The sequence below is a fragment of the Nerophis lumbriciformis genome, linkage group LG02 (assembly GCF_033978685.3).
Source record: "Nerophis lumbriciformis linkage group LG02, RoL_Nlum_v2.1, whole genome shotgun sequence".
Taxonomy (NCBI): domain Eukaryota; kingdom Metazoa; phylum Chordata; class Actinopteri; order Syngnathiformes; family Syngnathidae; genus Nerophis; species Nerophis lumbriciformis.
The window spans coordinates 30,191,848-30,205,649 of NC_084549.2; the positions used below are offsets into that span (position 1 = coordinate 30,191,848).

Sequence of the window (13,802 nt, forward strand, 5' to 3'; positions counted from 1 at the left end):
ACAACGTTACCATAGGAGTCATAGGGGTCAATGTTGGGATTGGGCATGTTCCAACATTGGATGCTTCCATCCACCCCTCCACTGAAACACTGCTCCCCGCTGCTGCTCATGACCACACTTAGTACTGCCCCCCTGTGGGTAAAAGTATGATCACCTTTCAAAACACGTGTCTGGTAATCAACATATGAATGTTTTTCTTTGTTATTTATTGTACCTGTGGGCCCTGAACGTGTAGATCGGCTCCACATCTAAAGACGTACTCCTGTGGACAAAAAAACAACTTATTTAGGCCCCTTCTATACTACCCAGCAGGCTAAGATTATCCAGGGTATATCCCACCTAACCTTATCCTTGTCCACACACACACAATGCCACCGTTTAAGACCCACCCCCCACTCTTTCCGCCAGCGCAACGCAACGTAGTACGCATGCGTGGAAAATGTGCAGTTGCTTTGTGTGCAAGTTCTTAAATTAAATTTAACTTATCTGAACAGTATCCAGTGTTGTGGTATTTCAATTAACTGAAATCCTGCATGCTGTGGGGCCCAATTGTAGTGAATCACACCTGAGCCATCATAAATGAATCAAATATTTAATGGATACGTGAAAGTAAACAACTTGTTAGCAAATTTTATATACTCTGGACCAAGACGTTGAGTAATCGCTCGACATACATAGTGGACAATAACTGATACAGTCTGCTTTGCCAATCCAAAAGCATTCGATGTTTTCCATAGTCTTCCCTCGTCGGTCAGGTAATACAAAGAACACACTATCTTTTTTATCATATCCACGAAAGCCTGTATTCTTGTTGTCTCTCCTACGACAAATGGACAACGTTTTTTAGTACCGGTAAGTAGAATCACAGCTGACCTGGACATTTGAAAGTTCTCTTGCCATTGCTCTAACACAACACACTCATTGACAAACATATCCCACCAGGCTGCCGTTCTTCCAAGCCTTATCCAAAACCGTGTGTTGTATCCGAAATAGCTGCAATCGTGCGTTTCCTCCTCTTAAGCTATTCATGTGTGTCTATACATGTAGAGGAAGGAGAAATAGGGGCATGTCTGGATGACTCGCTTTCATCTTTGCAGCGGTTACCTCCGAAATGAGATGTTATGAAACTGGATGTGGCGCGTTCTTTCTGGCGTCACTTCCTGTGTGGGGCGCGATCTTTCTGATGTCACTTCGTCCCCGAACTCAGTTTGTAAACGATCAATGAGTCCATACAAAGCTAAGAGCCGGAGATTCAAGAAATACACGGCGCACTTACCCGTGTAAAAAATTATCCAAGGAGGGGAACCTTAAACGATAGGTTAGTGTGGCTGATACGGGGCTTAGGCTAAATAATTATTCGTTTAAGGAGTTATCCGGCTTAATGTAGACAGGGCCTTAATTACATGTGTAGAAGCCCCCCAGCACATTGTGTTTAGTATCAACTGTACACCATTAGAAGTTCAAGCAGAACTATTTAACGTATGGCACCCAAGCAGATTGTGTCTGTGTAGTAGCTCTTATAACAAAATCAATGTAACAAGCAAGAACAATCCTTCAAAGAGAGTTAGTGGAATCATGTCATCTTCATGCAGTACATGAGCATCTTTCTCTTTGCACCATAAAGGTACAAAGAGAATCAGAGCAGAGAATGTGCTTACTTTTTGGCTGGAGTTGTCTTCTGAAGGTTCCACATCTTGAGCGTATGATCCTCCGAGGCAGTGATCAGGACAGGCTCAACGGGGTGGAAGGTGAGGGCACGAATCCCGTCAAAATGGCTCCGGAGAGTAAATTTAGGATTCCATGTTTTTCTCATGGCGTCCTTATTGTTGCCAATCTGAGGAGAGAGTCTCTCGTCAGAAGTCAGTTGAACTAAGGCTGTGTTCACACTTGACAGGTTCGGTTCGTCTCGGTGCACATAGTGCAGTTTATTTATGCTATGCCTGGTGTGCACCAAAGAAGCTATTTCGGGCTGCTTACAAATCAACTCTGGTACGGTTGGATCCAAAAAAAGGTTAAAGATGAACACTGACCTGCATATTAACCAAGCTAAGTTAAGCTGCTGCTGCTGAATCGCTTCAGAGGTTGGACAAGTTAAAATCTAGAAATATAAATCATGCCTTGCCCCTGTGTAGTAGAAGGATGTGACCATAAACTGAGAAGTTGGTCAACTTTGAAATTCAACTTAGACCCGAAAACAAGAAGACGCAACAAGACGTTCGTTTCGCAACAGCATTTTTTACCTGATTATACAGAACGTATCATCTAAACAGGGAGCACAAGTCTTGTGCTGAAAGTTACACCCATCTCATCAGTTGGCTCTCACAAAGTCTGCCATGATTAGTGGTTGTTTTGTGTTGATGAAGATAGAGAGCATTGTTATACACTCTGAGAAATCAATGCGGCCAAAAAAAAATAGTTTCAGGTAATACTTAAAATGACCAACAGGGCTTTACAGGCGGAAAATATATATATTTTTTTTTTTTAGAAACTTTATTTGTCCCTGAAGGGCAATTTGTTTTTAAGTACAACTTGTCCAAACAAGGGTAGACAGAACAAGAAGACTGATGGGTCGCCACAAGAGCAGCGCCCTTAATACCAGTGTGAGCAGCATTGGGAGCAAGGTGGGTGAAGTGAGGTGTCCAAGGACACAACGGCCGTGTATAGGATGGCAGAGCTGGATTCGGACTAGGAACTCTCAAGTTGTTGGACGCCCGTTCTACCATTTGAGCCACGCCCCCGCCCCATATCCTCATTACATGCATCGTTAGCCGCCTTTTTCTAGAAGTTTTTTTACGATTTAGAATGCACAGAAAAAAGAAAGACAGGTGTGTCCTTGTCTCACATAGGGATTGTGAATGACAGGCAAAATGAAAAAAAAAAGTGCAATTCCCCTTTTAAAATTTACGGTATTTCTTAATAGACCTTTTAATCAGTACTGGTGTGAACGCTATTGTCTTAGATGTTTCGCATCCCATCTGAGCAGGATTAGTCAGTTCATGCTCGAAGACTAGATAGGACAGCTTTAGACACTAATTAGGAAAACTCTCATCAATCAATTCATGCTCAAAAACTAAATAGGCCTAGGCTAGATCTCCCATATCTGCCATTGAAAAACATCCCCACAGCATGATGCTGCCACCACCATGCTACAACTTTGGATGGTATTGGCCTGGTGATGAGGGATGCCTCCAAACATGACTCTTGGTATCACACCAAACAGTTCAATCCATGTCTCATCAGACCAGAGAATTTGTTTATCATGGCCTGAGAGTCTTTCAGGTGCATTTTGGCAAACTGCCATGAACTTTTTTTTTTTTTTTTTACTAAGGAATGGTCACTCTGCAATACATGCCTGATAGGTGGATTGGTGCAAGGATGCTTGTCTTCTGTACGGTTCTCCTCTTTCCACAGAGGAATGCTGTAGCTCTGACAGAGTGACAATCGGGTTCTTGGTCACCTCCCTAATTAGGGCCCTTCTCCCCCGATCACTCGGTGTAAACGGCCGGCCAGCTCTAGTAAGAATCCTGGTGGTTCCAAACTTCTTACATTTACAAAGTGATGGAGGCCACTGTGCTCATTGAGAACTTCAAGGCAGCAGATATTTTTCTGTAGCCTTCCCCAGATTTGTGCCCCGAGACAATCCTGTCTCGGAGGTCTACAGACAATTCGTTCAACTTCATGCTTGATTTGTGCTCTGCCATGCATGCTATACCATGTGTGTCTTTCCAAAGCATGTCCAATCAACTGAATTTACCACAGGTGGACTCCAATTAAGATATAGGAAGATCACAAGGATGATGAAATTATGCTGAAACAGGATGCACCAGATCATGGCAAAAGACTGTGTATACTTATGTACATGTGATTTTTTAGTTAATTTATTTTAAATACATTTGCAAAAATACCTAAAAAAATGTTTTCACATTGTCATTATGGGGTATGGTGTGTAGACTTGAGGACACAATTATTTTATTCCATTTTGGAATAAGGCTGCGATATTACAAAATGTGGAAAAAGTGAAGCGCTGTGAATACTTTCCGGACGCACTGTATTTTATCTGTGAAAACAGAAGCTTGAGATGTTAGTGAATTTTGGCCATGTGGCTTTCTCTTTAAGATCCAATGATTAATTTCTCAAAAATACAGGTGTCTCTAAAGTCTTGTAACCATTAAAAGCGATATTGCAGAAGCTACTGATGAGGTATTTAATCCCTATAATCTGGTGTTTCAGTGGTTATGACAGTTTTGATTAAACATTCCTCACTGCAGTGTTTTTTACACATTTGTGGTCCCCTCCAAGGTTTCTCATTGTCATGCCATTGGGTTGAGTTTTTCCTTGCCCTGATGTGGGATCTGAGCCGAGGATGTCGTTGTGGCTTGTGCAGCCTTTTGAGACCCTTGTGATTTAGGGCTATATAAGTAAACTTTGATTGATTGATTGATTGATTGATTGATTTAGTGATGAGGCAAACTTTCATGTTACGGGGAAACTGAACGAGCACAGTTTAAGAATCTGGGGTTTAGAACACGCCACCGTGACTAGGGAAGTTCACCAAGATAGTCCGAAAGTTACGGTAATGTGTGGTGTGGAATCATGTGCAATGAAATCAATTCCTTTGCCACTTCATTAACCAGATATCCTTCTCTGGACTTCTTTCTACTGGGCCATGTTCAAGATATTGTGCTTCGGACAAAGCTATAGGACTTTCAAATTTTCTTGTAATCAGACCATATTTTTTGGTGTATTAGATGGAATTTTTACATTACTGACTTAAAGCAAAAGCTTATTGATGCCATTGCCACCCACCATCGATGAGGCGATGCTGCAGCGATCACGGAGGTGGATTTAATGAGATGTGAAAAAAACACTTATTTCATTTTACAACAACTTGCACATATTTATATTTGTATTTGCTTTTTTTAAATAAAATTATAAAGTAGTTAAAAGATTTTATAAAAACCCGGTAATTCTGTTCAAAATTATAGCCTTGTGGGATTTTAGATACATTTGGCTGACTACTACTCACATCGTACGCCAGGCTATCAGCCTCGTTGGCTACAGTGAGCCCAGCCAGCTCACCCAGGCCCAGCTCACTCTCCATGGCCTCGTCTGAGCCCATAATGAACGACTTCCCTGAGGTGGGCGGGAAGGTGAGCGCCTCAACTGGAAATAAAAAGACTGCTAGTGTCATTAAATTAGCGAAAAGACTTATAGATAGGCTGATGACGTAGCTTGCATGTCTATACAGACATATTTAAGAAGGTTTACCTTCATCAGTTCGGCCCCCATCGTGCTCGTTAAAGCGCACCACATTGGGCCGTGATTGGGTGGTGGAGGGAGGCTGCATGTGGGACACGTCATCTGCATCTCTAAGGTTAGCCAGCATGTCCTGCAGCTTGGACCGGTTAGGTCCTATTTAAAAGCATACCATCAAGAGTGCTATTAGGAAGAGACATAGATGAAAATGCAGAATAGAAATACATGTAATACATAAAAAAGGAGGGAAAGCAGAACTAATAAGAAACTGTAACACAAGTAGAGATGCAGAAAAGATATAAGAGACAGAATGGAAGACAGCAGCAGTGTCCAGAGTCAAAAGAGTGCAAAGAGGTCAAGGTTTATTTAAAATGTGTAATTGTGTGGATCGGAGTTATAGGATACATTATGAGTCTTTTTGCAACCTTCGTTGTGCCTCCATGTTTTGTCCATAGATGTCAATCTCATATTATTGATAATCTTAAATGTCAATACTGAAGAGCACAAACAGTCGTGCAGAAATTGGCTACAAATCAGATAGTCTGGAGTTACTTCTTTTGTGGTTTTGTTGTTTTTATTTTGTGTAAAGATGAACAAATATTTTATTTATTTCACTGATTCACAAGCCCAGTGTTCACAACTCTGCTCTATGTGAAAACATTCATGAAGGTTACACAGTAACAGTGGATGTTAGCTGTTAAATAACAAACAAGAGTCACGAAGGACACTGCAGGTGTTGTAATACCTCAGCTGCACAGACAATACAGTGACAGACATCATATTGAACTGGTGTGTCTGTGTAATTATGACACAGAAGAACAAGATTACTACTACTCAATCAATAACCAAGTAGTTTGCAAATCACCCATATAACAATACTGTGTACAGAAACTCACTATAGCTATCTTATTTAATAGTGAACTTAACCAAAAGCTTCACCCCAAAACCAAGCCAGACTTTAAATTTAGGACTTAAAATGCAATCTACTTATTTTCTTCTCCACATTTGGGCAGCAGAGATAAAAGCACAGAGTAAAGAGCAAACTGCACTGCAACTACGAAAGTCAAAGAATCATTGAGGCAAATGAGGGAGAAATTCATTAGCCCTGACTTCTTCATTCAATCACTGCAACAAAAAAGTAATGTTAAGGCAGACCATGATTACTCTGAAGTAAGCGTTTTCTCCTGAGAGCAGAGGTACTCAATTGTAATTTTAGAACTGTACACAAGCATCACAGTGTTTTTGGCAAAGATGATCTTATCACTGCAGACAGTGTAGCACATGATTGTGAGATGAGTGGTTGCCCAGATGAATCAACTATCATTTCACTTTGATAACATAGTTTGTAAGAGATGATGGTGACGTGTATACAGATTAAAACCTTTGAATGGGACAGAAAAACATGCACTGAGTGAGTGAAAGGAAAAAGTGGTGACAGGTTTGGAATGGGCAACACAGAACAGAAACCATTCAGGATGAAACAACAGACCAGAAGAAGTCAGAGCAAAAGCCAAGTAAAGGGCGTTTATTGGAGCTTTTTGACTGAACTCATAAGAGTGAGGCTCTGCAAAGAGAGAACAAGAAGGGAGGCAGTGACGCCTGGCTGGACTTACTCTTCACCCCCTTTTTCCCCCTGCGTTCCTTTCTGTACCGCTCCTTGAGTTTGGTTATCAGAACCGGGTCCATGTCCCAGGCCTCAGATGTGGGACCTTGCTCGTCCATGTCTACACAGGAGGGGACAAAACCAGACCAAGAGGCTGTTGAGGAACTGCCAAGTTGTGAGCCCCAAAAAGCCTGGAGGTGGTGTTGGGGTTTTACAGAGCAGTGTCTCTATGTCATACTGCCCTGGATGTGTAACAGGGCTCAAGTAGACAGTGGGACTGCATGAGAATTTTTTGTTTAATGAGCTCGCCCCCGCCTCAGAAAACATCTCCGAGAGCCTCACAAGTATTGTTTGGATTTTTCGCCTGCAAGGAATTCTCAATTTGGATGTTTGACATGTTAATCATGACAAATGTGACTGGAGAGATACTCGCCACAAAGGAATAATCAATTTGTTGGGAGCAATGTGATGTGCAGAAACACATTTTTGTTTGGATTGTCCCTTCATATTAAGCTTACAGGCTGATAAACCCATAACTGACAAACTCAGTACTTTAGACTGTGATGAGCTTACCTTGGACTCCAAAACTATGATATTTTTTTATTTAAATATACGAAATATGCCTACCCTATATTTTCCTTCAAATAGCACAAAGATCTGGTTGCTAGCCTGCTAAGATTAAAATGGAATGAACACATTGAAACAACATAGGCCCTGAGAAAAAGCTCAGAAAAATATTGAGCAGTGGGAGACGCAAACATCAGACTGATTAAACACACAAGATGCACGATACATTGCAGTCACAGGCTGGCTATGGGAAAACACAATGGCAGACATCACACAATATGAGATCAATTCCATTTATGGTGATTTATGAGCACAGGACAAATGAATGAAAAGTGCAACTAATTAGGGGCAGATATTTAACCTATTGTCAAATTAGAAAAGTATAATTGATTGTCAATCTCTTTCAAACCTGTATGTTGCACGTGTGTTCAATACGTACACAATTCTTTGTTTTCAACAAACTCACCCCAGTCAGTGCCGTCGCCTGTGCCTCTGCACTCAGGAGAGATGTCCATCTCGTCAGGACTCAACAAGAAGTCGAAGCCCTTCAGGGCATCTTCGGTGTCCGGGTCCTCACTAGTGTCCATGCTAGCTGGCGGCGTTGACGATGATGGCTTCTTCCGAATGATCTGCATAGGACATGCAGTAAAACATTATTATAAAAAATAACATCATATTAAAAAAGTAAAGGAAGTCTCTTTTCTTACCGTCCTGGACTCTACATTAGGCCTGTCCCTTCCCTCACTATCTTCATCTTCATCCTCGTCACTGAACTCAGCTGCCGCATTCTCAATGAACTTGAAGGCCTCCAATACTGCGCTCGTGTCCGAGAGCTCAGTTTTCCTGTTGAATATTGGGTAATTGGTGCATACATAAAGACAGTTAACACTTTGACTGCTTGTCACATGATTCACAAACCAATTTATCACAGTAGTCTTCTGGAAAACACCGGATTATACATTCATTTTAAAGGCTTTTCTTTTTAGGTTGCTATACATTACAGTGAGTGCCCAACAAACAAAGACTACTTATTCATATAGTTAAAGGTGTCATATGTAGTAATGTGGCCAGAAATTGTACTGCAATCACAGTCAAAATTCTGTAGTCCCCTCCCACTCTCGATGACTGAGGTTGCCAGATACGCAGCCGAATCCAAATCCCACTCCAAGGAACTTCAAACGGCAATCGATTTCTCTTGTTTATGCTTCTTGCAAGATGGTTTACTAAATAATTATGCCACATTTTACTGATGTCGATTAGCCAAATGTATTTGTAAAGCTACGCAGCAATATTCTAGTCAGGAGTTGGGACAGATTGTTGGCATTACCCTGCTAAAATGTCTAGTTTGACCGCATGGACCACCATCGAAATAATTATATATAATAATATATAACATATTATATATATTGCCTCCTTTGATGGCAAGCCAAGGCCAACAGTAAAATTACCGCCACATTTTGTTCAGCATAACTCTTGTGTTGCATCCAACCTGACGCACTGCATTCTCTTCCATTCAAGCACATCAAAAGAGCATCATACACAAATACAAATAGACGGACTAGACATTGAAAGGGTAAAATCCATCCATCCATCCATTTTTTACCGCTTATTCCCTTCGGGGTCGCGGGGGGTGCTGGAGCCTATCTCAGCTACAATCGGGCGGAAGGCGGGGTACACCCTGGACAAGTCGCCACCTCATCGCAGGGCCAACACAGATATTATGAACAAAGCAAAATATGTTTTGGACCAAACATTTCTTCATATTGTCTACTGCTCGCTAGCGTTACCATATCTTAGTTATTGTGCAGAAATATGGGGAAATATCTACAAATGTGAAGTTCATTCTCGAACCGTGTTATAAAAAAGATCAATTAGACTGATACATAATGTTTACTATAGATAACATAAAAACACTTTATTCATTGAATCAAAAATATTAAAATTCAACGATTTGGTAAAATTGCAAACAGCTAAAATTATGTACAAAGCAAACTATAACCTGCTACCCAACAATGTACAACAATTCTTCTCAACTAAAGAGGATAAATATAACCTTAGTGGAAAAACTAACTTAAAATATTTGTATGCACGTACAACAATTAAGACCTTTAGCATATCAGTATGTGGAATTAAATTATGGAATGGTTTAAGCAAAGAAGTTAAACAATGTACTGATGTGATCCAGTTCAAGAGGTTGTTAAAATTAATAGTGCTTACAAAGTAAAAGGAAGAAAAATTATGAGAAATACCGTCAACCTTATTGAAAACGGGATATTCTTCATCTCTTTATGTTTATCATGACTGACTGAATCATATATTGCAAGTACTGCTGTATTAATCATTCACTAATGTAATTGTGTCACAAAAAGAAGACAGTAAATGAACATATGTATTTGTAAACGCTCTGAAGTGGTAAATGGGTAGGATTAAATAAGCTTTGCTTCTTCCTACTCCTTTTCAGACATGGTGTAAAGAGAAATTATATGAAATTACAGTATGTGTGATGTATTATACTGTAAGTGTGTTCATGTTCGAAATAAACTAAACTCAATCAATCAATCAATCAATCACCATCTTTCAGTGCAGAGTGTGATTCTATGAGCCAACCCACGTTATGCAAAAACCACGTTCTGCATAAATCGTATAGCCTACAACCATGTCAATACACAAAGTAGAAAATCATTACCGGTACATGTAATGCATTATATTGTGCCAAGCAAATACCACCCCATATGTGCCTGATGCACATACAGTACTAGAAACATGGTTACATGCTAAGCATGCGTTGCACGAATACTAGCTTTGTTAGATAAGATCATAGACTGTATTGTACAATATAGTTTACATACCAAATGTCCATTTCCATTTATTACAAGTAATAAGAAAACGTAAATGCCTGACTCACCTATCAAGGAGAAAATTAGCAAGTTTGGCGTCAGATGAAAAAATCTCCGCCTTCAATTGTCTCCCTCTTTCAAAGGCACCCCCATTACAAATCCTTGTTTTGTTCCTGGCTTTGTCTTGAATGAGTTGAGAATCGTAACGACATCTTTTAGATTTACTAAGGTCTGACATGTTTAGTAACTTTACCAATGGCAGCAGACAGACGCAGGTGGCGGTGCGTAACTGGCAACCTGGATGTGACACACTCACAGACTTTCTAATTGGTCAAACGGTGGAGGGCGGGGCATCGAAATGAAAACAATAACAATATTTCGGGGCTGTAAATCAAATTTTGAAATGAGCATATCCCGGCTGAACTAATGTTATCAGTTATAAAGGTATTCCAAAAGAACATGATTTATTAATGCCTTTTGACATATCAGGGCCATTTAATGATGACTTGACATGAAATTATTACGTATGGCACCTTTAATGCCATATAGACAAGTTTTCAACAGTTAATTAAGGGAAAGAAGAAAAACATTACTATTATAAATATCAATGGCTGCAGTAATACTCACAAGTGCTTGTTTGAATTAAATCACAGAGGACTTTAGAAGTAACTTACCCTCTGGTGCCAATGCCCTTAGTCGATGTGTCCGTCCCATTGACCAACGGCTCTGTACCCACACGCTCACCAGTCTTCCCATTACCATCACCGGCTAATCCTAACAACGCTCGGACACGCTGTGACTTTACATCTAAGATAGTGTCTGTGTAGCCCACTTCCTGGAGGTACCTAGAAGATGTCAAACGCAAATGTTAAGGGGTCGTCCGGCTTAAGCAAAGAAGGAGATTCATTGTGGATTGTTCTGATTGTGCTATAAAAAGAAAATGTGCATGATTGTGAAGAGATAAAGAATACAATTAGTTCCACTTATTAATATGCCAACTAGTGCAAGTTTGATTAACAGCATTTGAGGCAAGATCCTTTCTATCAAATAACCACTTTGAAATCACGAAATGGGCTGTTTCATCACCCAGCATGTTTGGGCAGATGTGTGAGGCTGAAGTATGGAATCTGGAGTGAGACCACATTTTCCTGAGCTAAAATAACTACATAATAATCAGACAGTGGAGACCTGAACCTAGCAAAATAAATAACCAAACAGATACTGATTAATACCACTGATACTATGGATTTTTTAGAGATCCAGCATAAAAACATGTTGAAAATTATGCAGTATCTAGGTCACATCTAGATGAAGTTTAGTTTAACGTTACAGCTACTGACCTTGCAGACATAAATAGTTTTTTTTATTCTTAATAAAATATTCATGTCGGATAAAATGTGTCAAAAATGTTACAAAAAAATAAATACATGAACACCAATGAAAACATAGCCAGTTGGCTGAGTTAAAAAAAGACAGCAAGCAATGACTGGTGCTACCCATGTGAGGGAGCTCCTGTCCTCATTTTGGGCCTTACTACCACTGACAAAGAAGTTCACCATCATGCACCAACTGTAATTTGTATGCAGTCATGCATACATATGCACCAGGAGGCTTTCAAACAGCCAGGTAGTTACATTCCCATCTCGTGGTTTTGTAGCCTCCAAATAATTGTAAAATGAGTAATACGAAGGTGAGCTTTCTTACTGTCTGAGGAGCTGACGGCCTTGTTTCCAGGACAGCTGATTGTTCAACGAACCAGAAGTCTCATTCTCATTTGTCTCGTCTGGAGGAAAAGAGAAGGACACAAATCAGAGTATCCTCCAAGAGCATGGCTTGACATAATTTCCACTCAGTAAAGTCAAACAAAACATTATGACATCACCGCATTCTGGCAACTACACGTATTGATTATTTAGCTACTTTAAGGGATGTATTTAATGCTCCTTTTTAGATTCTAGTTAGTTTTATTATTTTGATCAGTACTGACTGGTCTTAGCTTAAGCAAGTTAATTTAATAGTTAATGACATAACAAAAATGTTGAAGTAAGCTCTGTTTTAAATGCCATAGAAGGAAGAGCATTGATGTGCTTGCAGAGCTACTCACATTCGTAACGCCACTCTAATAGCGCCATAGGACTCAAAGATCACTGCGATATTCACTGTCGTTCACGCTCCGCTTGCGAGTCAGCTGGGACGTTTGCATGGGCCAGAAATATGTTAACAACATTTGGATGGGGGTAAGACGGGTGTATCTCTGGGGGCTTAGGGTGGTGGTGCCAAATAACGAGAGTTGTTTGGAAGTGGGTCACATGCCCAAGTCAGGGAGGTGAGCGGTGGGCAGATGTGTCACCATATGAGCAACACCTCTCACTTCTTGTCTCTGTGCCACCCACCCCCATCACCTAACACTTCTTCCCTCACCTCCCTTCTTCATCAACACTTCAAGGGGTTGGGAGCTTTGAACAGCATTCATGAATAGAGATGAGGACCGGGGAAAAGAATGATTGAAATGTGACTTAATGAAGGCACATAACTTGACCATGAAGGTTTTATAAAATGACAACAAAAGGACCATGGGCAGGTGGCACAGAAAAAGTGATTCTATTGAAAACAGAACCCAGTTTTACTAGTACCGGTACTCATTCAATTATTCCACCTTTCCCGTAAACAAAGACAATGTTGCCATTGTTAGGTTAGCATGCACCTGTTGTTCAACAATCCGGATCTGAGGAAATACAAACAATTTAAAAGCGGGTGTGTTGTGCAAGTACAAAAAGGTCTCAAGTCATGGGTTTTTCAAGATTACTAATGAAGAAGTCGACTTGATAGAGTTGGAAGTGATTATATTTGTTGAATTAGAAACAAACACTTTTATTATCCCTATTTTAAATACTATTATGTTTTCTTAGAAATGGTTAGCACATTTTTTGCACAGCCTTAGAGGTATAAAAACTGCTTGCAAAGAAAGAAATACAAGCATTACATAGCTTTCTCATAAATTGAAAATATTCTGTTCTGTATCTCAACACTAAACGTAGCCAATAAATTACATTAGCATTAACACAAATCATCTACTCAAGGACACAAAAAGAATCCATGAAGACAAACAAGACTCAACATGAATGAACCCTTGACTTGTGAAACGGTGATGTCATGAAAAGGTATGCAAACACAACAATAACAGTGATTTAACAGAAAGGGCGCAGGCGACTTCAAACTTACCAGAATCGTAGCTTGGCGGTTTTATGTCACCTTGATTTAATTCGGTCCCATATTTCAATTTATGGTACTTCGCTCTGTAAGTAAAGCAAAAGGTAGAGGTTGTTCACAAGTAAGGAAGCAAGGCGGATTAGACAAATAAATTAAGATGGTCTCGTTTCATTACATTTCATTGCAAGTCTTTGCCGCCCAGTTTGTAAAATTATTACATAGGACTACAAATATATTTAGCTTTACTCACAATACTTACTGTTGCTTTGAATATAGGCACACTTAGTTTGGGACAGCTTTATCAAGGGTGTGAATAACGGGAATCTCCC

General features: G+C 40.1%; 1 protein-coding gene across 2 annotated transcripts in view; it reads right to left on the reverse strand.

Annotated features, from left to right (window-relative positions):
* strn (striatin, calmodulin binding protein) overlaps positions 1-13,802 on the reverse strand; it is a 67,113-nt gene that overhangs the window by 11,080 nt on the left and 42,231 nt on the right. Inside the window, exons 3-13 of one of the 2 annotated variants that reach the window (XM_061960564.1) lie at positions 13,486-13,559; positions 11,968-12,046; positions 10,938-11,108; positions 8,134-8,269; positions 7,893-8,055; positions 6,870-6,980; positions 5,269-5,412; positions 5,027-5,163; positions 1,659-1,834; positions 215-262; positions 11-132 (exon numbers count right to left, since the gene is read on the reverse strand). In XM_061960564.1, coding sequence (XP_061816548.1) covers positions 11-132; positions 215-262; positions 1,659-1,834; positions 5,027-5,163; positions 5,269-5,412; positions 6,870-6,980; positions 7,893-8,055; positions 8,134-8,269; positions 10,938-11,108; positions 11,968-12,046; positions 13,486-13,559 — 1,361 coding nt within the window. The remainder of the gene's footprint in view (positions 1-10; positions 133-214; positions 263-1,658; positions 1,835-5,026; positions 5,164-5,268; positions 5,413-6,869; positions 6,981-7,892; positions 8,056-8,133; positions 8,270-10,937; positions 11,109-11,967; positions 12,047-13,485; positions 13,560-13,802) is intronic. The other variant, XM_061960573.2, reaches the window with a different exon arrangement.